General features: G+C 45.3%; 1 protein-coding gene across 4 annotated transcripts in view; it reads left to right on the top strand.

Annotated features, from left to right (window-relative positions):
- Positions 1-26,777, top strand: part of MGAT5 (alpha-1,6-mannosylglycoprotein 6-beta-N-acetylglucosaminyltransferase) — a 362,902-nt gene that overhangs the window by 324,452 nt on the left and 11,673 nt on the right. For all 4 annotated transcript variants that reach the window (XM_019925447.3, XM_019925446.3, XM_073807768.1 and 1 more), the window contains exons 15-17: positions 7,011-7,127; positions 15,124-15,198; positions 25,918-26,075. In XM_019925447.3, the coding sequence (XP_019781006.1) occupies positions 7,011-7,127; positions 15,124-15,198; positions 25,918-26,075 (350 nt within the window). The remainder of the gene's footprint in view (positions 1-7,010; positions 7,128-15,123; positions 15,199-25,917; positions 26,076-26,777) is intronic.

Genomic DNA, 26,777 nt, shown 5'->3' with positions numbered 1-26,777 from the left:
ACCTTTCCTTTTTAAGGCTGAATAATATTTCATCGTATGAATAGCCCACATTTTGTTTATCCGTTCCTCTGTTCATCGACACTTGGATTGTTTCCATTTCTTGTCTATTACGAAAAGTGCTGCTACAAACATGGGTGTACAAGTATCTCTTTGAGTCCTTGCTTTCAGTTCTTTGTAGTATATATACCTATGAGTGGAATTGCTGGAACTTGCTTTTTATTTTGAAATAATATTAGTCTTAAAGAAAAGCTGCAGAAAGAGTACAAAGTTTGGTTATATGCTTCATGCAGCTTCCGCTAATGGTAACATATTATAAAACCACAGTGTAATTGCCAAAACCAAGAAGTTAACATTGGTACCGTAATATTATCTAAACTACAGACTCTATTTGGATTTCACCAGTTTTTCCACTAACATCCTTTTTCTGGTCCAGCCTCCCACATGGCCTTTACCTGTCATGTCTCTTTAGTCTCCTCCAATCTGTGCCAATTCTTCAGTCTTTCACTGTCATTCATGACCTTGACATTTTGAAAGAGTACCAGTCAGTTGTTCTGTACACTGTCCCTCCATTTGGATTTGACTGGTGTTTTCTCCTGATTAGTTTGAGGTTACACATTTTTGGCAAGAATCCCACAGAAGTCATGTGGCCTCAGTGTATCGTGTCAGGGGATGCGTGATACCGATGTCTTATTACTTGGTGATGTAACCTTGATCACTTGGTTAAGGTCGTGTTTGCCAGGTTTCTCCACCATAAAGTTACTGTTTTTCTCTATATTGGGGGAAGTACTTTGAGACCATGCAAATACCCTCGTTCTCCTCCAACTTTTGCCCATTTATTTTTACCATGTATCAGTGGATCTTTCTTGCAACCATTGTTACAGTGATATTCTAATGATGATTTTTCCCTCATGATTTTTTTTTCTGGTTTCCCATGATAATAACCATCTTAGTTAACATTTATTGGAGCACTTACTGTGTCTAAGGGCTTTTTAAAAATGATTTTTTATTGAAGTATAGTTGATTTACAATGTTGTATTACTTTCAGGTGTACAGCAAAGTGATTCAGTTTCATATATATATTTTTTCTTTTTCAGATTCTTTTCCCATATAGGTTATTACAAAATATTGAGTATAGTTCCCTGTGCTATACAGTAGGTCCTTGTTTTTTTATCCATTTTATATATAGTAGTATGTATACATTATTCCCAAATTCCTAATTTATCCCTCCCCCTACCCCACCCTTTCCCCTTCGGTAACCATAAGTTTGTTTTCTATGTCTATGAGTCTCTTTCTGTTTTGTAAATAAGTTCATTTGTATCATTTTTTTAGATTCCACATATAAGTGATATCACGTGGTATTTGCCTTTCTCTGTCTGACTTACTAATGCATGAAAAGCAAAGAAACCCATCAGTTTTCTTATTGCAGTTTCTATATACAAGACTTTGGGAAATGATTCATCAAAAGTATTTTGGACTGACTTGGTACCTTCTTGATCACTAGAATTAGATAATAATTTCAATTTTGATAATTCTGAAGATTTTGATAACACTGTATTACAACTGAGTACTTTTTCCTGAAAAAAATTTAAGACCCTCTTAAACACAATCTAACCCTTTCCCAGTGAATGATGTAATGTTACATAGATCAGATCAGCCAGTATGAAATTGTTGAGAAAAGTATGTTCATGCTGTCGGTTGTAATTCTTTAGTAATTTGCTTTTTGTTGAGGTGATAGAGGGTTTTCATTCTTCATGGCATCAAAAGGGAATAGGTGTTGGAGCTGCCGCCCAGGCATTTGGTTCCTCCTGTCCTTTCAGCTGGTCCCACCAGTGCTGGAATGAGACTCCGGTTAGAATGGCACTGGGGGAGGCTTTCAACAGCTGCTCAGCAAGTGACCTCCCACAAGTGACTCCATCAGTCCTGGGCCCCCGTGGGAGGCCTGGGATGCAGAGGTCAGCTGACAGATGTTCATTGTATCCCCACAGGGCCTGTGGTACTAAGTCACTGCATTGGGGGAACTTATCAAGACACATTTCCTGTTTCCCAGGAGCTCAGATTTTGATATGGAAGTGTGATAAGAGCGATGTCTAATCAACGGGCATGCGTAAGGAAAGAGCTGAGTACATTAAGCAGGGGAAGTTAACTTGGAGTGGTGCCCGGCGGAGGATGTGCTGGGTTAGCTAGAAGGGGATAGTGGGGGAGCTGCGCTTTAGAGGAAAAGAAGAGTCGGGTTTTGAGTTGGAGAAGCATGAATGTTGATGCGTTGGAGGGAAACCCCAAGCAGGTCACTTTACTTTATGCAGGAGGGCAGGTTCCATCTGATGTCCATTTCCTTCTCCGCTGGAGACGGTGCAGAGAGCAGGCTGATAGCCAGTGACATGACACAGCTTTGAGGGGAGCCAGTGAACCTGACCTCACAGGCAGGTGGGCCGCCCCACTCTGCTCTTTCGGCTCACAGAATCCCCCTGATCAAAGATGCTTTTAATTGGGAAAGAGCTATCAACACTTGTACAGATTTCTAAGGGTCAAGAATCCCTAGGAAGTATCCTTTTTCTTTTTTTCCTCAGCGAATAGAAGAATTTTAACCAAAGCGTATATAATTACGTAGCTATCTTCTTGTGCCCTTGCTAATCTTTTGAGCTAAGCATCAATAGATCCATGTAAATGGGTCCATGTAAATTGCATCTATGTCTCTTCTTTGCCTTCATTTGAAGAGAAGTCTAAATTTTTCTTTGTATTTAGAAAACAAAAAGCTTTGTTTTTATTTTTGCGTTGGACCCATTTTTAAAACCACAGTGTACACACTCAAGAGAAGTTCCGTATGCCTTAAGTATCATGTGGTTGGTTCAAGTTACACTTTAAATGTAATATAATTTGGATTTCTCTCTTTATATTGGGAGACATATTAGTAGGTTCTGTTTTTTTTTTTTGTTTTTTTTTTTGCGGTACGCGGGCCTCTCACTGCTGTGGCCTCTCCCGTTGCGGAACACAGGCTCCAGACACGCAGGCTCAGCGGCCATGGCTCACGGGCCCAGCTACCCCGCGGCATGTGGGATCTTCCCGGACCGGGGCACAAACCCGTGTCCCCTGCATCGGCAGGCGGACTCTCAACCACTGTGCCACCAGGGAAGCCCGGTTCTTAATCATTATTCTGACATTTTGTAAACCATTAGAAATTCTCTGACTCCAAGGTTTCCTTTTCCATAAAGAGAACTTGTGTTCTTCTTGGAGATTTAATAGCCGCTCTGAAACAAAGTATTATATTTAATAAGATTTTCATTACTTTTACAGACTATACTCCAGTAAATATACTGATTGATATACGATAGCTCAGATCATACGGTTCTCAATAAATTAACAAAGACGAATGGAACATTCAGAGGGGGAATAATGAATCACAAAACGCCTTACTCATAAAGTTAAGTAACCCTCCATAAATGTAAATGAACAAAACGATAATGGCTCAGCATCTTGTGTTTTCCAAGTGCTTAGAGCAACCTTGTAAATGAGCAGGGACCTTAAAAGGCAGAGGGGAGAGAGACTGCTAAATAGTGACACTAAAAGAGAACCAACTTTCATTTACCCTGATTCAGTTGGAAGAATTAATTAGTTTGTTCTCCAGGCTACAAAATGAAAATGGTGTGACACTTTACTCAGCTTCAGGAAAGGTCTAATGCAGACATACATTCAGTCCTGGATTTTGTTTTAGGTTAGCTGGTTTTAAGCAACTGATGAAAAGGCTGGTGTTTCCATTGAGCTCCTTTTGGTCACTGTCTTAAGAGCTCAAGAGCATCCTTTAAAATTGTCGTCTTCCGTTTTTGTCAAAAGGTAAAAAGTTGTTGAAGGGCTAGATTTGAATTTGCTCTGCTGCTTTCTCGCTATGTGGTCTTGGGGAGTTGTAAGCCCCCCTAACCCTCAGAATCCTCATCAATGCACAGGAAACCTGATAAATAATGTCTGCTCAGGTGATTAGCCCAGTGCCTGCCCCAGCTGAGGGGCCTCACTGATGCTTGCTCAATCTAAAATATGTGCTGAGAAAAAGAAAAGGGTCTCCCCCAGCTCCAGGTGCCTGCGGGCACTCTTCTTCTATCCCTGACCACGCAGCTGAGCAAAAGGAAAAGGGTATATGTCAGAAGCATGGGGAGCTGCAGACTAGAGAGGGGCGTGACTCTGGCAGAAGAGGCAGGAGCAAAGTCTAGGATACCTGCACCTCAGAATCGCCTGATTTCCACGAGTGGGGGCCAGAGGAGGCTCAGAGTGGAGGCCCAGTAATTTATCTTCTGGGTTTCCCCCGAGTAATGCATGCACACCATTGGTGTGGTAAGACACGAAGAACGGTGGCCAAGAGCAAGCTGCAGAGGTGCCAGTTGAATCACCCAGTCCTCTGAGTATATTGGGATCTGAAGGAAGAAAAGGGAACCAGCTTGGCCTCAACCCTTCCACACCCAACACCTTCTTTTATTCTAAGTGTATTATAACATCTTCTTTTCACTCCTGAAATGAAAAATATACCCTGCTAACATCATACAGAGTGAAGTAAGTCAGAAAGAGAAAGACAAATACCGTATGCTGACACATATATATGGAATCTAAGAAAAAAAAAAAAGGTCATGAAGAACCTAGGGGTAAGACGGGAATAAAGACACAGACCTACTAGAGAATGGACTTTAGGACCTGGGGAGGGGGAAGGGTAAGCTGTGACAAAGTGAGAGAGTGGCATGGACATATATACACTACCAAATGTAGAATAGATAGCTAGTGGGAAGCAGCCGCATAGCACAGGGAGGTCAGCTCCGTGCTCTGTGACCACCTAGAGGGGTGGGATAGGGAGGGTGGGAGGGAGGGAGACGCAAGAGGGAAGAGATATGGGGATGTATGTATATGTATAACTGATTCACTCTGTTATACAGCAGAAACTAACACACCATTGTAAAGCAATTATACTCCAATAAAGATGTTTAAAAAATCTATTCAATTGCAAGTTTAATCTAAATAAAATCAAAGAGAAATGCGATTATCACACACACACAAAGAATGATTCTCTAATTCTAATATGAAAGAGAAGTAAAAGGAAAATACTTTGCTATAAGGTAATAGATATTTTGTGTATATGTGGTCCAGAAATACTGTATCATACCCATGAACCACACTAGAAGGCATCATGGTGTCTCATTCCTCCTTACAGTGAATATGTTTGTATTTAAGAAGAATAGGGCTTCCCTGGTGGCACAGTGGTTGAGGGTCCGCCTGCCGATGCAGGGGACATGGGTTCGTGCCCCGGTCCGGGAAGATCCCACGTGCCGCGGAGCGGCTGGGCCCGTGAGCCATGGCCACTGAGCCTGCGCGTCTGGAGCCTGTGCTCCGCAATGGGAGAGGCCACAACAGTGAGAGGCCCACGTACAGCAAAAAAAAAAAAAAAAAGAAGAAAACATTGAGCCGAATCTGGTCAGCCCTTTTTACTTATAATTGACATTAAAGAAAGAGAAGCTAAATAAAAAGGTGCCTTCGTGTAGACACACAGATCTACTCCATTGGCATTACTGTGACAGCTTCAAATACAGCCTGGTTTGGGTATGTTGTACTGGAGACCCAGATCCTCTGCGTGGCATTGACTTTGCTGCCATGATTTTTCTGAAATGATAACAGCTTATTGGTGAAATTCCCAATAACATGTCCCTTGATTTACATGGCAATTATGTTCCTGGAAAAAATGTATATTCAGACTGTGCCAAAGAGGCAGGTTCTGTGAACCCACCTGAGAGCTTGGCGGGGCATGTGAAGGCCTGTGGGGAGTGGACAGTTCTGCCCTGTGCAGGACGGTCACACACATCTCAAGGCGTCTGGCATCCCTGGTCCTCAGCCGTGGGTTGGGGCAGCACCCACCAACTTTGAGAACTGAAAGTGCACCAGAATGCTTTCTTTATACCACAGCCTTAAAAGGATACAAGAATAAAGGTGGGAACAAGTTTGAGGGGTAAATTTTGCTGTCTTTAAAAAACGGATTCTTCAAGAACTGAGAATTGCCAATATTCCTGTGGGTTTCTTTGGCCACCCTTTGTTTTTAAAATAAAACCTCCTTTAAAACAAAAGCTACTTTTCCTTGCTTTTCTGATCACACATTGCCTTTATGACTCTTAAGGCTCCAGGGTTATGCTAATTATTATTCCAAAATTCTCTCTTTTTCTGGTAGCATTATTTCCCTTTCTGTCACCTTTCATATGTGCCGTTACGTGTCCTTCTATGACTTTAAAGCCTATGAGAACTTTATTGTAATTTCCTTATACTTACCTGTCTATCCTAACCAGTAGTTTATAACAGATGCTAGTTTGATCTAGGTGATTTTCAGGGCTGGGATATGACTGAGGGTAAATATTCATTATTTCTTGGTGTGATTTGGGGGGTTGAAGCCATCTGTAACAGCCTCCATGTCACCTGGTTATGACATTCTAACTCTTTTTTCAAAGCGGTACTCAAGGTGAGGAGCCATCACCGGACCTGCCCTGTGGATGCCGTGGCCTCACACAGGGCCATGCCCTCCTGGGACCCCTAGACTCCCAGGAACCCCTCCAAAGTGCCCAAGATCCCAGCTCCAAGGGTCTAAGACAGCGTAGCCTGGCCGTGTGTCTTTTAAAACATCCCACATGAGCCTGGTGGGCACCCATGGGCACTGCCAGTGTTGCCAGCCGGGCACACTTGACAGCCTCGGTGTCCTTACCTGTACCTGTCAGGGCTTTGCCTGCTTCTCCAGATGGTCCTGACAGTAGATGTCCTGCTGGTCAAAGCAAAAAAGAAAGCAAGCAAGCTGTGGAATCCTCCCTCTTTTATTGTTACCTGCTTACGGGGTGCTTAGGAGGTTTCGATCGTCAAGGGTCCAAAACAAAAAATGACATTACCTGCACAAGTACAACTCGGAACCGTAAAAAGCATAACGCTTCACCTAGCACAGAAGGTTGAGAAATGAAAAAAGCCAGTGTTCATGAGACTGAGGTGTTCTGTTTTCTCTTTTCCAGCTGACCTCTCAGCATCCTTATGCCGAAGTTTTCATCGGCCAGCCACACGTCTGGACTGTTGACCTCGATAATCAGGAGGGGGTGGAGGACGCCGTGAAAGCAATTTTAAGTCAGAAGGTTATTTCTTTTATTCCATTTTCCCCCATTTGTGATGTGAACGGGATCATGTGGAAAGCATCACAGGCCCTTCGTTCAAGTAATTAGAATGGTTCCATGTCAGCTTGACTCTGAAATTTAGAAAATGGCCCAGCTGTAGGACTGGCCTGGGGATTTTTGTGGATGTTCTGTGAAATGGAATTAGAGCTGGTGTCCAGATGCGTGCATGGATTCTACAGACCCTTTCGACATGGCTCCTGGGTCCCAGACACAGCAGTAGAAACTTGAATTCTACTTGTGTCAGTGACCTTATTATGCAGCTCTCCGAAAGATCAGAAAAGATAGACCCGCTCCCCTGCAAAAAAAAAAGTGAGAAGGAAAAGGACTAATTAAGGAAATACTGGAAAATGTTTTTTATAGCATCTGTTTATTTGGCTTTTCTACCTAAACATCTTATAAAATTTTGTATAAGTAACTAACATCTCTGGACTCTCCAGAACAATTCAGCAGACATGTATTAAGTACCTACTGTATGCAGAGCGCCCTCTGAACCACTGTCAGGGACGCTCACTTCCATAAGCATAAACGAGGCTGGCTCCCTGCCTGTAGGAAACTTAACCACCCTGTAGGGGATGGGTCAAGTTATCCTCTCTCCCAACCCTGGGACTGCCTTGGATTCTACCAGTAAACCCTGCCCTCTGTCCTCCTCCTATCAGAGCAGCGATTACTCTGTTATAATTTTTTAAGAGAAGCAGTATAGGTGTGGTTATAAGGACAGGCTAGAATCAGACAGCTTGGGTTGGGGTCCAGCAGTGTCCCCTCGGGCAGTTACTTAACCTCTGAGGCTCAGTTTCCTCATCCCTGATGTAGGCTAATTTCACCTACTTTACAGGTACTTGAGAGGATCCAATGAGATAATGAATATAAAGTGCTTAAGTGCAGTGTCGATCTCATAATAAATGTCTAGTCAGGAGTATTAAGTCAGTATTGCATATATAATAATGTAACATTCTTTTTTACTGACGTATAGTTGATTTACAGTGTTGTGTTAGTTTCCAGTGTACAGCAAAGTGATTCTGTTATACATGTATATACATTCTTTTACATATTCTTTTTCTATTATGGTTTATTACAGGATATTGAATATAGTTCCCTGTACTATACAGTAGGACCTTGTTGTTTATCCATCCTATAGATAATAGCTTGCATCTGCTAATCCCAAACTCCCAATCCAACTCTCTCCTGCCCCCTCACCCCCTTGGCAACCACAGATCTGTCCTCTATATCTGTGAGTCTGTTTCTGTTTCGTAGATAAGCTCATTTGTGTCGTATTTTAGATTCCACAAATAAGTGATATCATATATGTCTTTGACTTGCTTCACTTAGTAGGATAATCTCTAGGTCCATCCGTGTAGCTGCAAATGGTATTATTTCATTTTTTATGGCTGAGTAATATTCCATTGTGTGTGTGTGTGTGTGTGTGTGTGTACATACATACACGCCACATTTTCTTTATCCATTCATCTGTCGATGGACTGTTGTTTCCATGTCTTGGCTAATGTAATACTATAACGTTCTTACTTTTGTTAGTGATAGTCTGGATTTCCATTAGACCGTAAGCAGCATGGGCAGGAACGATACCTGTCTCACTGCTGTGTTCTCAGGACCCAGCATAGCGATGTACCTAATAGATGGTGGGAGGCATGGAGGGAGCGAGGCATAGATGTATGCACATCAGCACACTGAGGCAGAGTATGTTCAGTGCCAAGACCAACATGCCAGAGATGGAGGAGTGTCTGTCTTCTCTGCTTCTTTTTTTTTTTTTATTGAAGTATAGTTGATTTACAATGTTGTGTTAGTTTCTGGTGTACAACAAAAATGATTCCGATATGTATATATATGTGTATATATATGAGTATATATATATACTTTTTCATATTCTTTTCCATTATGGTTTAATTACAGGATATTGAATATAGTTCCCTGTGCTATACAGTAGGTCCTTGTTGTTTATCTGCTTTATACACGGTAGTTTGTATCTGCTCATCCCAAAGTCTTAATTTATCCCTCCCCGCTCCTTTCCCCCCTGGTAACTGTTAAGTTTCTCTTCTATTTCTGTCTTCTCTGCTCCTTATAAGGACATCTGGAGAATGCAGCATTGAGTTAAGTCTCAGAGCATGAGTAGGAATCTGCAAAGTTAAACGGAGAAGTGAGCCCAGAAAGACATGAGTTAGAGGAACAGTGAGAGTCAAGGGGGAGAGGCTAGAAAGGCATGTATCCGAGGAGGAGTTGCCAGTTGGCCCATGTAAAGGGCCGCCTTTCCCCTTTGGGGAATAAAGTGGGGCCCTCCCAACTGCCAGTTTCAGCTACGGACCACATCTCCTGGGGAACAGGAGTACTCCAGCGTGTCACCCATGTCCCTTTAGAGCAGGTCTAGTTATTGAGCTTTGAGGTAGCTGCTCAGAGCTTCCCATCAGCGACGTGTACGATCTCATCCCAGTCTCAAGTTTAGGGCAGAAGTCCCCCAGACCTCTGGTGGCCAAGCCAAGAGATGAAGTGCTGAGTGGGTGTGGTGCTGCTGGCCACCTCAAGCACCTGCTGCATGTCTGCAGCTTCCCACCAGAGGATCCTTCTTGCAGAGATCAAACGCTCTTCTTTCTTCAGTCTCAGAGTCCTCTAGGGTATTAGCTTCTAAAGCTGCCATAACAGAGAACCACAAAGTGGTGGTTGAAACAACAGAAATTTATTCTCTTACAGTTCTGGAGGCTGCAATTAAAATTCAGATGTCAGCATCTGAAATTAAGCTGTCGGCAGGGCCATGCTCCCTCTGACGCCTCTCATGGAGGGTCCTTCCTCGGCTCTTCCACCTTCTGGTGGCCCCAGGTACTCCTTGGTTTGCAGCTGCAACACTTTCATCTCTGTCTCTGCTGTCATATGGTGTTCTCCGTGTGTGTGTGTGTGTGTGTGTGTGTGTGTGTGTGTGTGTGTGTGTGTGTGTCTTTCTTTCTATCTGTTTTCTCCACTTCTCACAGAGACATCAGTCATGTTGGATTAGGGCCCACCCTAAATCACTATGACCTCTTCTTATCCTGATTCCATCTGCGAAGACCTTATTTCCAAATAGGGTCCCATTCACAGGTACTGGGGGTTAGGACTTCAACATACCTTTTGGGGGTGGGGGACAGAGTTCAACCCACAACACTTAGTTAAGTGTGCATTCTTTTGAAGAGGAGTAATTTGAAAGCTAATGTAGAGGCAGAAAATCTTGGATCACAGAGTCCAAAACTTTTTAGATAATAGATCCCTTTTGTCAAACAAAAATCTCGTGGGAATGCCTGACATGTAAAGCACTAAGTGGGTGCTGAGTTCTATCCACTTCTACATGAGGCTCTGTTCACTTCATGGAACATCTACTGCTCCCCTTTTTAAAACCCTGACCAACCCTTTCCCTAAAACCATTTAAGGCCACTTAAGGGGGCATAAAAAGTAATTACAATAGTAGGTCATATGTAGGGAGAAGCTCTTTTTATACCTCCAGAATCTCTCTCTGTACATCTGTTTTTTTTTTTTTTTTTGGCGGTACGCAGGCCTCTCACTGTTGTGGCCTCTCCCGTTGCAGAGCACAGGCTCCGGATGCGCAGGCTCAGTGGCCATGGCTCACGGGCCCAGCCGCTCTGCGGCATGTGGGATCTTCCCGGACCGGGGCACGAACCCGTGTCCCCTGCATCGGCAGGCGGACTCTCAGCCACTGCGCCACGAGGGGAGCCCTCTCTCTGTACATCTTTATGAGCCTTGTCTCATTTAATCCTTCTGCAGATAAGAAAATTAAGGTTTAAAGAAAATTCAGTAATTTACATTAAATCGCACAACTAGTAAGTAGTAGAACCTGGATTGAAACTAGTATTTTTGACTAGTTTATTAAGAAAAAATTTAAAAAGAAAAACATCATTAAATGAAGTAAAGGGAAGACGAGAGTGAGAGAGAAAGTAAGGAATGAGATTAATACAAAGACTATTAACATTATAATCCTTATGCTTGTTATAAATGGGTCAGAAATTTGGTGCCAAGCTGTCTCATATTTAATTACAAGATTTTAAATTACATGACACTCAAAAAAGCAAGAAAACATGACCCATCATTAAGAGAGGACACCATCAATAAAACCAGAGATGGCTCAGATGTTGGGATTACCATACAGCAAATTTTAAATGCTGAGATAAATGTATTAAAAGGTTTGTTGGGGACTTCCCTGGTGGTCCAGTGGCTAAGACTCTGTGCTCCCAATACAGGGGACCTGGGTTCGATCCCTGGTCAGGGAACTAGATCCCACGTGCATGCCGCAACTAAGGAGCCCATGTGCTGCAACTAAGGAGCCCACGAGCTGCAACTTAGGAACCTGTCTGCCACAACTAAGACCCCATGCAGCCAAATTAATTAATTAATTATTTTTTAAAAAAGCTTTGATGAAAAAGGTAGATAACATATGTGAATAGATGGGGGATTTCAGCAGAGAGATGGGAACTTTTTTAAAAGCCAAATGAAAAAATGCTAGAACTGAGAAGTACAGTATCAGAAATTAACTCTTTCAGTGGGCTGATCAGCAGATTATACACAGCAGACGAAAATAATCAGTGAACTTTAAAGACTTATCAATAGAAATTACTGAAATTAGCGGAAAAAGAACAAGATAAAAAAGAGCATATGAGATCTCTGGAATAATATTCAAGCAGCCTAATTTATGTGTAATTAGAACCTCAGAGGAGAGAATGGCTGGAAGAAATATTTGTGAAAAGATAATGGCTAAGAATTTTCTAAAATTAATGAATAACATTAACCTGCAGATTGTGGGAGCTCAGTGAAGGCCAAGCAGGATAAATATGGAGAAAAACACACTTAGATACATCATAGCTGAACTGCCAAAAACGAAAGATGAGGAAAATAATCTTGAAAGCAGCCAGAGAAAATTTTATTACATTCAGGGGAATAACAGTATGAAAGACCACCAACTGCCCATCAGAAATAATGGAGACCATAAAAGGGTCTGCAGGAGCCAGAGTGTGTAGGGCCTCTAAGTAGACCACAAGAGGGATTCTGGATTTTATTCTGAGTATGATGGGTAGTTTTCAGCAGGGGAATGACATGACCTATTTTACATTTGAAATCATCAAGAGAAATTCCAGGAAATGTCTGACTTAAAATTCTCTGCTTAGTAGATAGAGGAGATAAGACTCAACCCCTGAACTTCTGGTACCTTCTAAGACCATCTGTCATTGAATGATGCCAAGCCACCTGTCAGGTGGGACCATGCAGAGGTTAACTGGTATCAGAGAGCAGTTGCCTGTAGAAGTCGTACTCTGACTTAGAACGCTGAGTAATACTAGAGACAGGATATCCCACTGGAAGGGAGGTGAAGAGGAGAAAACGGAGGAAAAGATGGGGGGTAGGGAACGTTTCCAAGGCCAGCAGGGACTGCATGGTGCAGCCTGCAGGCATCCTTCCTATGGCCATATGAGTAACAGTCCTTTGTCCACCAGCAAGATGACCAAGCACATTCCCCCCTGCTTCTCCATAACTGGCCCCACTTGGGATTCTCAGTGACTGGGGTGGTTTCAACATTCCCTTTCATTCATCCCCCAAAAGACCTTGACTTGTTCCTGAAGTTCTACAGAAAACTGTCTCTCTCACACACACACAATCTGTGCAGCAGATCCAACATCAGAGGCTAGCCAGTGCTCAGTATTCCTAAAGCCAGGGCTCTGGGGAGCTTTCCCACACAGAGGGCCCTGCTTCTGTACACAGCAGGGCTAGTGGAACTCATGGCAGAGGTGGCTTAAGAATACAAGTTCGTTCGTTCTTTTTTTTTTTTTTTGCTTTTCCTTTATAGGAAAATTAGCTTCTTATCTTTTAAAACAGTGAACTGGCCACAAAGCAGTTAATGAGTCACATCCCCTTTGGTTAAACTGGCTTTGGTTAGTAGGACACAGGAAGAGCCCTTTTTCTGTGTTTATTGCATAAGCCCTTTGAATGAATGCACTTTCATTTCTAATGGATACCCTTTAGAATATGTTGTAGGAATGACCCTTGAGTATTCAGTATGCTTCCCACCATATAACTGGATCGGTCGGTCGCATGACAGATGGCCCACCGATGTTTATTTACCTCACTCTAGAAATCCTACTTATCCCCAAATGAGCCCAATATGGAAGTCCTCTATTGCACATTTTTTGTTGTTCTTATTCGTTCATATCTTTTTCCACAAACATGGGAAGAGGCATATCTCTAGACAGTTGGAGAAAGCTTCTGGAATCACTCACAAGGTGATTAAATAAATATTCTTTAAAAGAAAAAGTCTACATTTGGTGGAAAGGACTGTGGTTGGGTTAGAGAAGGCACAGCAAGTGCAAAAGCTTGAGATGAGAAGATGCAAGCTTGAAAGATGTTAAGTCAGTTAAAGCATTTTGAGCTCTTCTGAGATAAATGATCTAGGAACAAAAGGACCTCAGCTCATGCAGAATAGTCCTACCCTGATATTACAGCACTTATGGCTCAGCCTCTTACGGCTCTCTCTGGATGGATGTGGGCAGGGATGGCTGAGTTACAGCCTGTGTGATGTGTCATCTAATTGTGCATTCAAAGACATGTTATGAAATTACTAATCATGGTTGAAGAAGATTTCAAATGTAATGTGTGAATCAACATACACGGAAAACGGGAGAGGCTGCCTTGAGGACAGCTACTTGGCTGCCCCCAGAAGGGTGTCTTCTCCGTCAATTGTCCCATTTTCAGCAGGCCTCAACTCACAGATGTTTTGTCCAGGTCTCCACCCTGTAGATTTGAGATAGGCGAGTTTAGACTTAAGAGGGAGGTGGTGAATGTGCTGATAAGTGCTACTGGGCTTTCTGAAGCTGTAACAAACTGGATTGCTGGCCATATTCTCCCAAGTGAAATTTCCATTTCAGATTAATAATGCCAGCCGGCTGCTCCTGAAGACGCAGGCGTCATAGTGTCGGCACAGGCACTGCAGAGCTCCAACCTGCATTTCTTCTCCTTCCGTCAGGTGTCACAGTATTGATCAGATTGCCTCCCCTACCCCAGTGAAGCACCTTCTACGTTGCTTGCTACCCTCAAGTAAAGGCTAGGCTCCTTAGAGTAGAAACCACAAGTCTTTTGTGGAAATCCAGTGAACCTCTTACTAGCCTGTCTCACCAGTTTCCATGATCCTAGTTCTGTCCTCCTGCTGTCCTTCTTTCATGTCTAATCTCCCACTAATGCTCCCTCCTGGAACGTCTTCTGCATCTTTGCCCTCCTCAGTCTTGACTTGCTGGAGTCATAGCTGACCTTAAAAGCCCAGCATGAGCAGAAGTTGGCTTTGACCTTCTAGCTTCCTGGGACCCTCTAGCTGAACTCTCTGGGACACTTCATCACTCTGTTTTTGCACCATGAGTTCTTTGGGAACGTGCTCACCTACTAATGCAAAACAAAGCTTTTGTCACTGTCACGGTCCTTAAACCACTCATCATGCGCCTTTCTCAGGGCAGGGAGCATGCATTCATTCACCAGATGTTTGCTGGTTCCAACGTGTGCCGCCCCACTCAGCACCGGGATGTAGATGACCCAGCAGCCATGGACCCTGCCCCATGGAGCTTACCTTCTAACAAGTGACACTCTCCACCTTTTGTTGAGTGCCTACTCTGTGTTAGACACTGAACTAAGCGGTTTTTCCCCCCCGTCATCTTTACCACACATTCCAAGAAATGGGTTTTTCTTATCACCATTTTACCCATGAAGGATCTGAGGCTCAGAGGTGGTAGATCATTTGCTCAGGGTCCCACAGCTGATAAGGAGCAGAATGAGGTTGTGAAGCCAGGTCTGCTGACTTCCAAGTTCATAGTCTTAGCCCCTTACAAGGATCCCTGCAGGTGTTGGCACCTGAGTGTGAGTGAATCAATGGAGGACTGGGTAAGTGTTGCATGTCCTGTGTCTTCCTCTTTCATGATACCGTGTTCTGTTTCTGCAGATTGAGCCGTACATGCCGTATGAATTCACGTGCGAGGGGATGCTACAGAGAATCAACGCTTTCATCGAGAAACAGGTAAGGCTCTTCAGAAGTCCATCTGTCCTTGCTGTGTTCTACCTCCTGCTACCCCAGAGGACTCTCATGAACAGTTAAGAGTTTACCATGTTTCTGTGCTTATTTTCCTGATTTGGAGGACTCTACAGGCTAGAGAATGGCTTCTTGAAATTCTAAATTATGCACTGTCAAGGTCACTCCAAGGAGTCAGTCTGTCCTTAGGGTAAAAATGTTCTTTATGATGGTGGAAGGTCAAATGGAAACTTAAGGGAGAGGCTGGATGGTTAAGATGAAAACGTCCTTCACCATCAGACCTGTGCCCTGCCTGGGTTCTAGGGGCCTTACAAGGATTTGGGTCGGGAGGGAACAGAGAGATGGCTCAATATCTCTTTGGTAATTCCAAATATGTTCGGACTCTTCAGTGATTTTCAAACGTTTTTAAAAATAGGACCCGTTTTCAAATGAAACTTCACGTGAAATCCAAGTATATAAAACAGATAAAAAGCAGAAGTTCACTTCCAAAGCAGAGGAGGGTTCCAAGGGTCCCACCACCCCGAACAGAGTTGGGAAACTATGTCTTGTGCTCGTAGAAGTAAAGGCCAAAAGTGTCATTGCTATCGTTTTCAAACATTTTCATTCCGTAGGCTTCAAAAGCAACACAGAGCCAGAAATAGGCAGACTGAGCACCCCCGTGGGTAGGGGAATATGAACTCCTTGACCAGATGTCAGAAATAAGGGGCTTCTCTTAAAAGACAAAGCAGAGTGTCTTGGGGCAGTCATGCGATCTTGACACAATAGGGGGTGAGGACTCTGAAGGCTGAAAGTAGAAATGGCATGTTGAAAGTGGAAGTAGTTGCAGACTGCAGGCCAAGGCAGGTTTCAAAGGAAAGATTTGAGGCCACAGACCGTGGTGAACAGCAGACGACCCTGAGTGCAGCCGCTGGACGGGCCGAGCCAGAGGCAGAGGCTTCAGGGTGCCAGGTTTGATGTTCTGAATTTTTGTGAGTGGCAAGAAGGGAGTGCAGTGCAGCCAGCCGCCTGGGTTCCAGCCCCTCCGCCAAGACTGTCTGGTTGTATGACTGGGATGTGTTAGTTTCCTCCCCTGCAAACTGAGGATAAAAATAGAACCTCATGGGGCTGACGGGAGGATTAAATGAGCCTAGTACATGTGAAGTACTCAGAACAGGGCTAACACATACTGCTCAGTAAAGACGCACTAGTGATGTTACTATATTATACAGTATTGTATTATATTCTTGTGTATTATTATATCACATAATATATTCTACAGCGTTAGACTTTACCACAAGAGCTGAGCATTGGAATCACTATCTCAGTCACTCTTCACATGACACCCAACTTAAGAATGACAGTATCATCATCCTAACTTGAGCAGCCCTTTACGTACAGACTTTATGCCAACACGTCCCAATGCATCATCTCATTTACCCTCACAGTCATCCTGGGAGGTGGCAGTCATCACCCCGTTCTCTGGATAATGGGAACAGAGAGTCTTTAGTCGCAGGGCTTAGTCTTGGAATCAGGGTTTGACGCTGGTTTGGTCTGAGCCCAGGCCTGCACCAGCAGCATTGCTGTGGGCCCGGGTGCTGGCACCTGTCCCAGAGCTATACTTCCCATCTTCTTTGATCTCAAGGAGCTGCTGGCCCTTCCTGAAGGTGCAGACAGGGCGGCCGTGGCCTCTGACAGTGAGATTTAACACATCACAGCTTTAACTACCCTCCAAGGAGGCCAGGATCCTACTAGGATCCCTGCAGCTGCGTACGGAACCAACTTCTGCCTTTCCTGTCTCTGCTTCCTCTCAGGGAAAATGGTTACTCACCACCAGGTGTAAAAAGACTTTTTAAACTTTATATTAGAGCATAGTTGATTTAGAATGTTGTGTACAACCTAAATCAATCAGGTGTACAGCAGAATGATTTCGTTTTACATGTACATATACCCATTCTTTTTCAGATTCTTTTCCCATGTAGGTTATTATAGAATATTGAGTAGAGTTCCCCGTGCTATACAGGAGGTCCTTGTTGATTATCTATTTTATATATAGTAGTGTGTGTATGTTAATCCCAAACTCCTAATTTATCCCTTCGCCACCCCTTCCCCTTTAGTAACCGTAAGTTTGTTTCCTATGTCTGTGAGTCTGTTTCTGTTGTGTAAATAAGTTCATTTGTATCATTTTTTTAGCTTCCACATGTAAGTGCTATCATATGATACTTGAAAAGACTCTTTATCACATTTATTTGAAGACTGTCTTTCTTTCTTCCCTAAGATTCTTGAATCCCAGCCAGTCCTTAGAAGTTCTCATGTGGCCTGTTCTCTGTGAATCTATTACTAGGTTTCCTTTCAAACAGGAAGATCCCGTTCCCCAAACAGACCTTGTCAAATACTCTGTGATTCAGGGCCACACCTAGCTTGTTCCCCTTGACATCCAAGTGCCTAGCCCTCTGCCGGGCACAGAGTAGGTGCACAAAAGCCGAAGACATGAATAAATGAATGAGAAGGGGAGTGAGTGTGTGTGCTTTTTTTCCCTATGTGCCAAGAACCAGGAGGCTCATTTTGGCCCTTATGATTTGGAGAGCATCTTTTTTTTTTTTTTTTTTTTTTTTTGTCGTATGCAGGCCTCTCACTGTTGTGGCCTCTCCCGTTGCGGAGCACAGGCTCCGGACGCGCAGGCTCAGCGGCCATGGTTCACAGGCCCAGCCGCTCCGCGGCATGTGGGATCTTCCCGGATCGGGGCACGAACCCACGTCTCCTGCATCGGCAGGTGGACTCTCAACCACTGCGCCACCGGGGAAGCCCCCAGGGATTTCTTTTTTGCCTGCTGTTGTTTATTCATTCATCCTCTCTGAAAATATTTGTCAGCTGGAGGGGGCTGCAGACAGTGCTGGGAGTTGGGCAAGAAGAGGTGTCAAAGGATGAGGCCCTATCCTCAGGTAGCTTGAAGGTCAAGTTCACAGGCGATGCCGCTGCCATTGGTTACATCTGTAATAGTGACTACCCAGGTGCTTTGGGATCACGTAACTCAGATGCAGGGTGCGGATGAGGGAGGGGAGGGAGAGTCTGTCTGGAAGCACGCTGCGGGAGATGAGTCCTAAAGGCAAAGTCGTGGTACAGAGAGGTCGCGATGCAAAGGCCTGGGGGTGAAAAAGAGAAATGGTGGTGAATTATTGGAAGCTTGGCTGTGACTGAAGAGAGAGATGATGTGAGAGAAGAGGTTGGAGGAGGAGACACATCATGAAAAGATGCTGAGGCTCAGCTGAAGAATTCAGAATTTGTTTCTGGGACAAGAAGCTAAAGAAAGGTTTTAACCCAGGAACAGGGCAGTGATGCTCTCAGATTGGTGCTTTAGAAAAGTCATTCTAGGAATCTTGTGTTTGGGGCATTTCTTACTCAACATTCTCTCAGTGCTGCTAAATGAGCAATAAAGGGGCCTATTTGGAGTTTATCCCAGGCCTTTGGGGACGGTTTTGTCAGAGCCATAATGTTCCCCCAAACCAGAGGGAAATTAGGAAGCCAAGACCCCACTGGTTCACAGATTGGGTCTTCTGCCTCTAACGATTAGCCCCAGGCTCTAGTGTTTTAGAGCTTGGGGTGTTCGTTATTTTTGCAGCCAAAAGAATATCTTCAAAGAGCAGTGAGGGAAGAGAGCGGTGTTCCTGGTATGAACAGGAAAGCCTCAAGCTCCGAAGGGGTGGTGGGAGCATAAGCTTCCCATCTCTTAAACTGTAGGAGCATCGCAGCCCTAATTGGGCTGATCTCTGCCTTCAGAGTCCTCCATGCGATCTGCTAGGGGAATAAGGAAGCTTTTATCCCAGAACCCTTTCAAGGTTGTCCATCATCCTCACCCCAGGCAACAGGAGCCAGAGGAAGCCAATTGACAGCAATTGAGAAAAGCCCCAGGTTTCAACATATACTCTGTACAGAGTGGTCGATAGCAGCTTGACCTACCCTACCAGCCTAGGCAGCACCAATGGGAACAAATCCTGGCTTTAGGAAAGCCACTTGCTTCTTCGCTTAATGCCCTCTCTCCCTTTACTGTACTAAAAATGTTGATTTGGATTGCACACTCTTTATTTATTTTTGTAATAAATGTATTTCTTTATTTATGGCTGCACTGGGGCTTCGTTGCTGTGCCCGGGCTTTCTCTAGTTGCGGCGAGCAGGGGCTACTCTTCGTTGTGGTGCGCGGGCTTTTCACTGCAGTGGTTTCTCTTGTTGCAGAGCACAGGCTCTAGGCACGCAGGCTTCAGTAGTTGTGTCACGTGGGCTCAGTAGTTGTGGCGCACGGGCTTAGTTGCTCCGCAGCATGTGGGATCTTCCTGGACCAGGGCTCGAACCCGTGTCCCCTGCATTGGCAGGTGGATTCTTAACCACTGCTCCACCAGGGAAGCCTTGCATGCTGTTTTATATCAGCTCTCCAAAAGAGGCACTTGCTCCAGCAGCAGGAGTGTGTGCCAAGAAGAAAAATCCTTGTAATCTAAGATCAGGAGCACTCTTCTTCCCTAACCTGGGTGTGTCCAGGCCTGTTAAGGTTCTCCTTGTGCATTTCTTGGGAAAGACTTAGGTATTTGCCTCAGGCTGGAGAGTAGAGCAAGTTCTTGGCGATGTTGAGATTGATTTCTGAAAACCATGCACATGCTCTTCAGCCCTATTTTCTACTTTCTGTAAAGACCCTGCAAATACTCTACAAGACGACTGTGCTCATATCATTTTGCAAGGAGCTGTGTCATTTATGTGAAAAGCACTCTGGAGATACGGAGGGGAGAAAAGCGTTAGCTCCAAGAGCCTCAGTGGAATCAGCTTCAGCTCCTGGGAAATCCGGCTCATCGGGGCCCATCCCGAACTCCATGGGGCATGTTCGAGCCTGGCAGTGAAGCTGATTGGCAGGGTAGGGGGAATGGTGGAGTTGCCAGCTTGCAGGGGAAGAGGAAAAGGCGTAGAAACAGGGAGAAAGTTGGCAGTCACCTAGGAATGTTTCCTCTTTTGAAAAATCAGTGGTTGCTGTTTGCCCAGCCATTCCTGAACCCAGAGGGACTGGGTGGGTAATGATTTCATCGCTGGGCCCTGCATTGTGACAGGCAGGTTCACATCCTGGCTCTGCCCCCACTGTCTCGGTGACCTCCGTCAAGTTTCTCATCTCTCCGTGCTGTTTCCTCTTCTGTGCAATGGGGATACTACTACCTACCCCGTAGGGCTGGTGGAGGAATCAGTAGATGAATACATGTTCAAGACAAAGAACAGTGCTTGGCACACAGTAGGTCCTCTGAAAGCCTTAACTACTTCCTGCTGCAGGAGCCCAGAAACCAATCGAGGTGTAGTTTTTTAAACAGCTTCATTCAGGTGTAATTTACAGACCCTAAAATTCACTCCATGTAAAGGTACAGTTCAGTGATTTTTTTTTTTTTTTTTTAGTAAATTGATAGACTTGGGCAATTACCACCACAATCTAGTTTTATAACATTTCCATCACCCTAAAAGGCTCTTTTGTGCCTATATGCAGTCAGTCTTGGCTTGTTCCCCCAGCCCCAGGAAAACACTGACCTGTGTTCTGTCTTTGTAGATTCTCCTTTCCTGGAGATTTCTCATCTTAATGTTTGTGAGGTTCACGCATGTTGTAGCATGTGTTGGTACTTCATTCTTTTTTCACTGCTGAATAGTATTCCACTGTATGGATAGACCACGGTTTGTTTATCCGTTCTCCAGTTGGGTCGTTTCGTCCTTTGAGCGGTCGTGAAAAGTGGAGTGTTATCTTGAACATTCGCATGCGTGTGGACGTCTTTTTTGTCTCTCCCGATAGACTCCTAGTCGTAGAAGAAGTTGAAATGTGGGAGGTTTATGTCTGACTCTTTCCGGGTGAGCTGGTTGGCTCGTTGATTTGCAGTGTAAAGATCATCACAGAGATGAGTCACCACAGCTCAGCTCCACAGCCACCTCCTCTGTTGCCCTTGTGGCAATGGAAATTCGCACCCACTGCTGGGGATCAGCCCCAGGGGCCACCCGTGGACAGAGCTCACTCCGTTTGAGGACAGCACAGGCTGAGGAGGGCAGGCGCCGGCAGGCACCCGGAATGTGTTTGATCCAGTCACAATGTACTGGACACTTTTTCTGTGCTTGGCCCTGGATTTCCCAGCTATGAGATAGCTGGCTGAACTTGGCCCAAACCCGTTTCATGGCCTTGAACCTACACCACCACCCCCTTTTCTTTCTTTTTTTTTGCAAATTCCTGACCTTACTTCCTTTAGATCCTGCCCCCAGACCTGTATCTGAACCTGTCTTCTTGGTTCCAGACAATGTGCGTTTCCGCAGAAATCTACTTGCACCTGATATGTCATGGACGTAGTAACTCAAAGGTTTGGGCAGACCTCCACTCTGGGGGTGGGGGGTTTGTGGAAAAGATCCCACCCCATGCCACGGAGAGGGAGGGACAAGCCAGCCCGTCCACCTGGTGCTTCCCTCCTAGGGAGTCGCCTCCCTCTTCCCCCTACCCAGTCTTCTCCAGCTCTTTTGGTAGTTGATAAATAACGTTTTCTCCATGCTGCTGCTTAGCCTTTGTTACAAAGGCAGCATCCTTACTTCTTTTTCACAGTTCATTGTGTTCATTGGTTCCGAACATTACTTTTTCTCATAAATTTGTTGATTAATAAACCTTTCTTATTATAGTTACTCTAGGAGAATTTCATAGTCAAGCAAATTTAGGGAAATTTGGTGACTGGTTGAAATAATTATTAGAGAGGGATGCAGATGTTCTGATCTAAGTGGGCTTGTTAACCAGATTGGAAATTACTCTTTATGTCTCCTCTGGTTGTATAAAGCTTCTGGGTTAGAATATTATTCTTTTCTACTTCTACTATCAAAGCCCCACGATGCCAGAACCCTTCAGTGCAGTTCAACAGCTCTTTATTGAGCACCAGTTATCTGCAAAGCACCATGTTTATGATAAGCCACTAACTCCTATTTAGCCTACAAAACCCAGCCCAGAAGTCCCTATTTCCTGGAAGCCTTCTCTGATTGCTACCCCTACCCTCCTTCCCTTCCCCAGAGTTAATAATTCTCTCTCTCTTCTCAGTGGCCTTTACACCCTGTTTGGACATCTGTTTTGTACTGTTCTGTCATTTTTTAAATGCCAGCCTCTCTTACTAGATGGAGTCTTTGAACCCGGAGACTCTGTCTCATCCACATTCTTATTTCCAGCACCCAGCATAGGCTTTAATGATCATTTGTCAAGTTTTGAATGGATGCATGAGAAAACCTTCAAAGCCACCCTATGACATGAGCATTTCATGGAGGTTTATTGGACAAAGATGTGGGTCTGGCCTGAGGCCGTTCTCTCTCTCCCACACTGTTGCGTGGCCTCCCGTCTCTCTGCTCCTGCTTCTTCTCCTGCCTTCCATTCTCAGCTCAGTCACTCCTCTGCCCCGAAGTCTCCAGTAGCTTCTGTCTCACTCCAAGGAACAGCCAAGGCTTTGCATGGGCCCCCAAAGCTCTGGGTACTCTGACATCCAGGACCTCCCAGACCCCATCTCCTCCCATCGCCGGCCCCAGCGTGCACACACTGCTCGAGCTGTGTGCAACTCCCTGCTCCTCCTGGAACCTGCTAGAAGCTTCGCTGTCAGAGCCTCCGATCTTGCTTTGCCTCTGCCTATCATGTCCTTCACACACACTTGCATGGCTCACGCCTTTACTTCCTCGGGTCTTTTCTTGAATGTCACCTTCTCAATGATGACTTATCTGAATACCCTCTTCCCCAACAGTCCCGATTCCTTTTCCTCACTTCATTCTTATTTAGAGCAATTATCACCTTTAATATATTACATATAATTGATTTCTGTTGTTTCTCTGTCTCCCTCACTGAAAATAAGCTCTATAAAGGCAGGTGTTTTTGGTTCCTTTTTTTTTTTCCAGCAAGTCACCCCCAAGGCCTAGAAGAGCCAACCCATGGTGTTATATTTATCAGGCACTTTTCTGAGCACTTTACACATTATAATTGACTTAATCCCCTCGACAGCTCTGGGAGGTGGCCGTTGATGTATTCTTCATTTTACAGTTGAGGAAACTGAGGCAAAGAAAAATTACGGAGCTAGCCAAGAGCATTCAGCTGCTAGATGGAGAGGCTGAGATTCAAACCCCAGCGGTTCGAGCCCCAAACCCTTAGGCTTTTCTGCATCTTAGCAAGTATTTTATTGAATGAACAAATGAACGAGTGAGTGAGCAAACAGGGAGACAAGGCATGTCGGCATTGCCCTGATAGCTGGTGCTGAGGCTGAATGAAACAGAGGACCTCCAGCTTTCTGCGAGCACCCAGTGGGGCTGGCACCTGGGGGTGAGAAGAGGCTTATGACGGGCTGCTGCGTCAGTTGTGCCCTCCAGGCAGCTGGGCAAAGGGATGCCCCTTGTGGGCGATTGTCATATATAATCCAGGCAACTCACCTTCTCGCTCTGGACCCTGGCAGCAAATAAGGGTCTTCCTTGGAATGTTATCTTTAACATCTGTAGGTACCTTCTTAAGAGTCACCTCTTTTTTTTAATCTGACAGGAGTTATGTAAGGACAAGTGATATTTTCTCCATTTTCGATGTGAAAGTGGGCAGAGAGAGCTTGAGGGGCAGCTATGAAGTCTCCTAGCTGGGGGCCAGAATCATAACTGAGATCCCCACTCCCTCCTGCCTTACCTGGTGTCATAGCGACTAAGGACACCTTCAGGCCTCCATCTGTTCAATTTTATCACCTTCAGGCTTTCCAGATGGTTCACCAAACCTTAAGAAGGGCCTGCTGCTCTTGGCACCATTTCTTTTTTTTTTTTTTTAATTTATTTTATTGAAGCTTCGTTGATTTACATTGTTGTGTTAGTTTCTGGTGTACAGCAAAGTGATTCCGTTATACATACATATGATAGTCTGCATCTGCTAATCCCAAGCTCCCAATCCCTCCTTCTTCCACCCACCTCCCCCTTGGCGACCAGCAGTCTGCTCTCTTTCTGTGAGTCTGTTTCTGTTTCATAGATAAGTTCATTTGTGTCATATTTTAGATTCCACATATAAATGACATCATATGGTATTTGTCTTTGTCTGACTTACTTCACTTAGTATGATAACCTCTAGGTCCATCCATATTGTTGCAAATGGCATTATTTCATTCTTTTTCGTGGCTGAGTAGTATTCCTGTATCTGTATCCATATCTACCTATCTATCGTCCAACCACAATTTCTTTATCCATTCATCTGTCGATGGACACGTAGGTTGCTTCCATGTCTTGGCTGTTGTAAATAGTGCTGCTGTGAACACAGGGGTGCATATATATTTTTGAATTAGTGTTTTCTCCAGATATAGGCCCAGGAATGGGATAGCTGGATCGTATGGCAACTCTAGTTTTTTGAGTAACCTCCATACTGTTTTTCATAGCGGCTGCACCCAGTATACATTCTCACTGACATATTTTCACTACTTCTAAACAGTTACCTGTTTAAATACAGCTTTTAGGTTGTTTCAAGTCTTCCGCTTCTCTTCTAACAATACTGCTGGGATTCCTGTGTCCTGTGTAGGTTTCTTTGCCCAATTGTGTCCCATACATCTGGGGTGAATTCCTACAAGTGGAATTCAGAGCCCAGGATCCTAACCCTAACCACTGGGTACCCCTGAGGGCTAGCCCGCCCCCCAAAAAGTTACACAAACGTGGCTCTTCAGGGCTCCTGCCCTGACATCATCTTCTGCAGGTTGGGCGGCCCCGGAGATTCAGAAGAATTTTACTAGGGTTCCATCAACATCGTGCAAGCAGAGCGAGCTCTGGTTGCCAGTGGTGCATGAGTTTCCACCCTCAGTACCTGTTCAGGGTCGCTCCAGGCACAGCTGAGATGAAAGCTGGGGTCCCAGGCCAGAGAGAGTTCCCACTCCGCACCTGCCCGTTCCCTGGTCCCACTGCGTCTTTCTCCTCAACACTCAGCTTCATAACTAGGCTGCCCGTTCACCATGCTGCACAGGTTACTTCCTGGTCTTCCCCGCCCGTGACTTCCTTGGATGTGTTAATTTCCTGCGCACCCTCCAGATCCTAGGAATGACCACCCAGCCCCATCCTGAGCATGCCACCACCTTCCATGCCTCGGGGCGCCCCTCCCTGCAGGGGATACCAGCTTACTTGACCTCCTATCACACATCCTCAGACTGTTTCTCTAGCCGTTGAATCTGTGTGTTACAATTGTTTCCAACCAACAAGCACTGAGCCTCTCTCAAGACCACGACCCCGCAATAGTCCTCTCCCAGATGCCTGCAGACCTCTCCCAGATGCCTGCAGACTCCTTGCTGTGCTCCTTTGCTTCCCAAAGTTGAAACCAGCACTCACAAAACAGTGTCATATTAGGTAACCGCCAAATTAGGTAGACACTGAAAATGTCTTTGGAATTAGGGCGGAGGGAATAGAACGGCTGGTGAAGGTGGATCTGGAGATGGGCTTTCAAGCGTGGAGGCTTTAGCTCGATTGCATCATTGTAGGTGGCGGTACGAACGAATAGCCCCCGTTACTGGCAGACACAGTGCTGTGCACAGAAAGCCAAGGCCAAGGCCGTGTTCTAGCTGAGCTGGGTTCCAACCCACGTCTGTCTGGTCCTGCCTCCTGCCCCTCACTGCTCTCCCATGACCAGGTGCCCGGCCCCCTTGTTGGGGCTCGTTGGCAGACTGGGGACCCCCCACTTGCATCCCTGGTCCCTTGGCTGATGGTTTCATTGTCATTCCAGGACTTCTGCCATGGGCAAGTGATGTGGCCGCCCCTGAGTGCCCTGCAGGTAAAGCTTGCTGAGCCCGGGCAGTCCTGCAAGCAGGTGTGTCAGGAGAAACAGCTCATCTGTGAGCCTTCCTTCTTCCAGCATCTCAACAAGGACAAGGACTTGCTGAAGTAAGTGCTGGAGCGCGGGAGAGGCAGCTCAGCCTGCAGCTCGCCTCTGGGTCAGAGCTGGGTTGCGAGGGATGAGGTTTTCCTTTCTAGGCTCGTGGGCTGTTGGAATAAGATGCGGAAAAGGTTATAGCATGATCCCACCGCCCCCCTCCACCCAGAGAAAGTTGGCCCAGCGCTTTTATTGTTAAGTAGATGAGGTCACCTGGCCTGCTGATATATTTAGAATTCAAATAGGGGTGTTTTGTTTGCATAAATAACGGGAAGTCGGGGCTTGGAGATGGCGGGAGGTGTTCGGTTTGCTAATTGGTACCCAAGAACCATGGGAGCCGAGATGGGCACAGAACCACAAGCACGGACGGACCCGCCCCTGAGGTCCCCTGGCTGTAGCTAGGTCCGCAGAGTCAGGGAGTCTGGAAGAAATGAAAAATACGGGCAGGGAGCTAGCACAGCACTGCCCGCAGCAAATTTCCCTGCCACCTTCCCCTCCTGCAGCCCCATCTCCTTTTGTGCTTTATTCCAGCCCCTTTGAGGGCGTGAGCAGGCCTGGCTCTGCCGGGTCCCTGAGCAGGGGTGCAGGTGCAGCAGTGGGATCACAGGCCAGAGCGAGCCAGGAAGGACCTTCTCTATTGCTGGGATTTCTTTTCTCGTGCTGCTTGTGTTACTTGCAGTCACACCATTCATTTCCCTTTGCAGCGGCATTTT

This window comes from Tursiops truncatus, chromosome 7, assembly GCF_011762595.2.
Source record: "Tursiops truncatus isolate mTurTru1 chromosome 7, mTurTru1.mat.Y, whole genome shotgun sequence".
Taxonomy (NCBI): domain Eukaryota; kingdom Metazoa; phylum Chordata; class Mammalia; order Artiodactyla; family Delphinidae; genus Tursiops; species Tursiops truncatus.
This window is presented reverse-complemented; position numbering and strand designations above follow the sequence as displayed.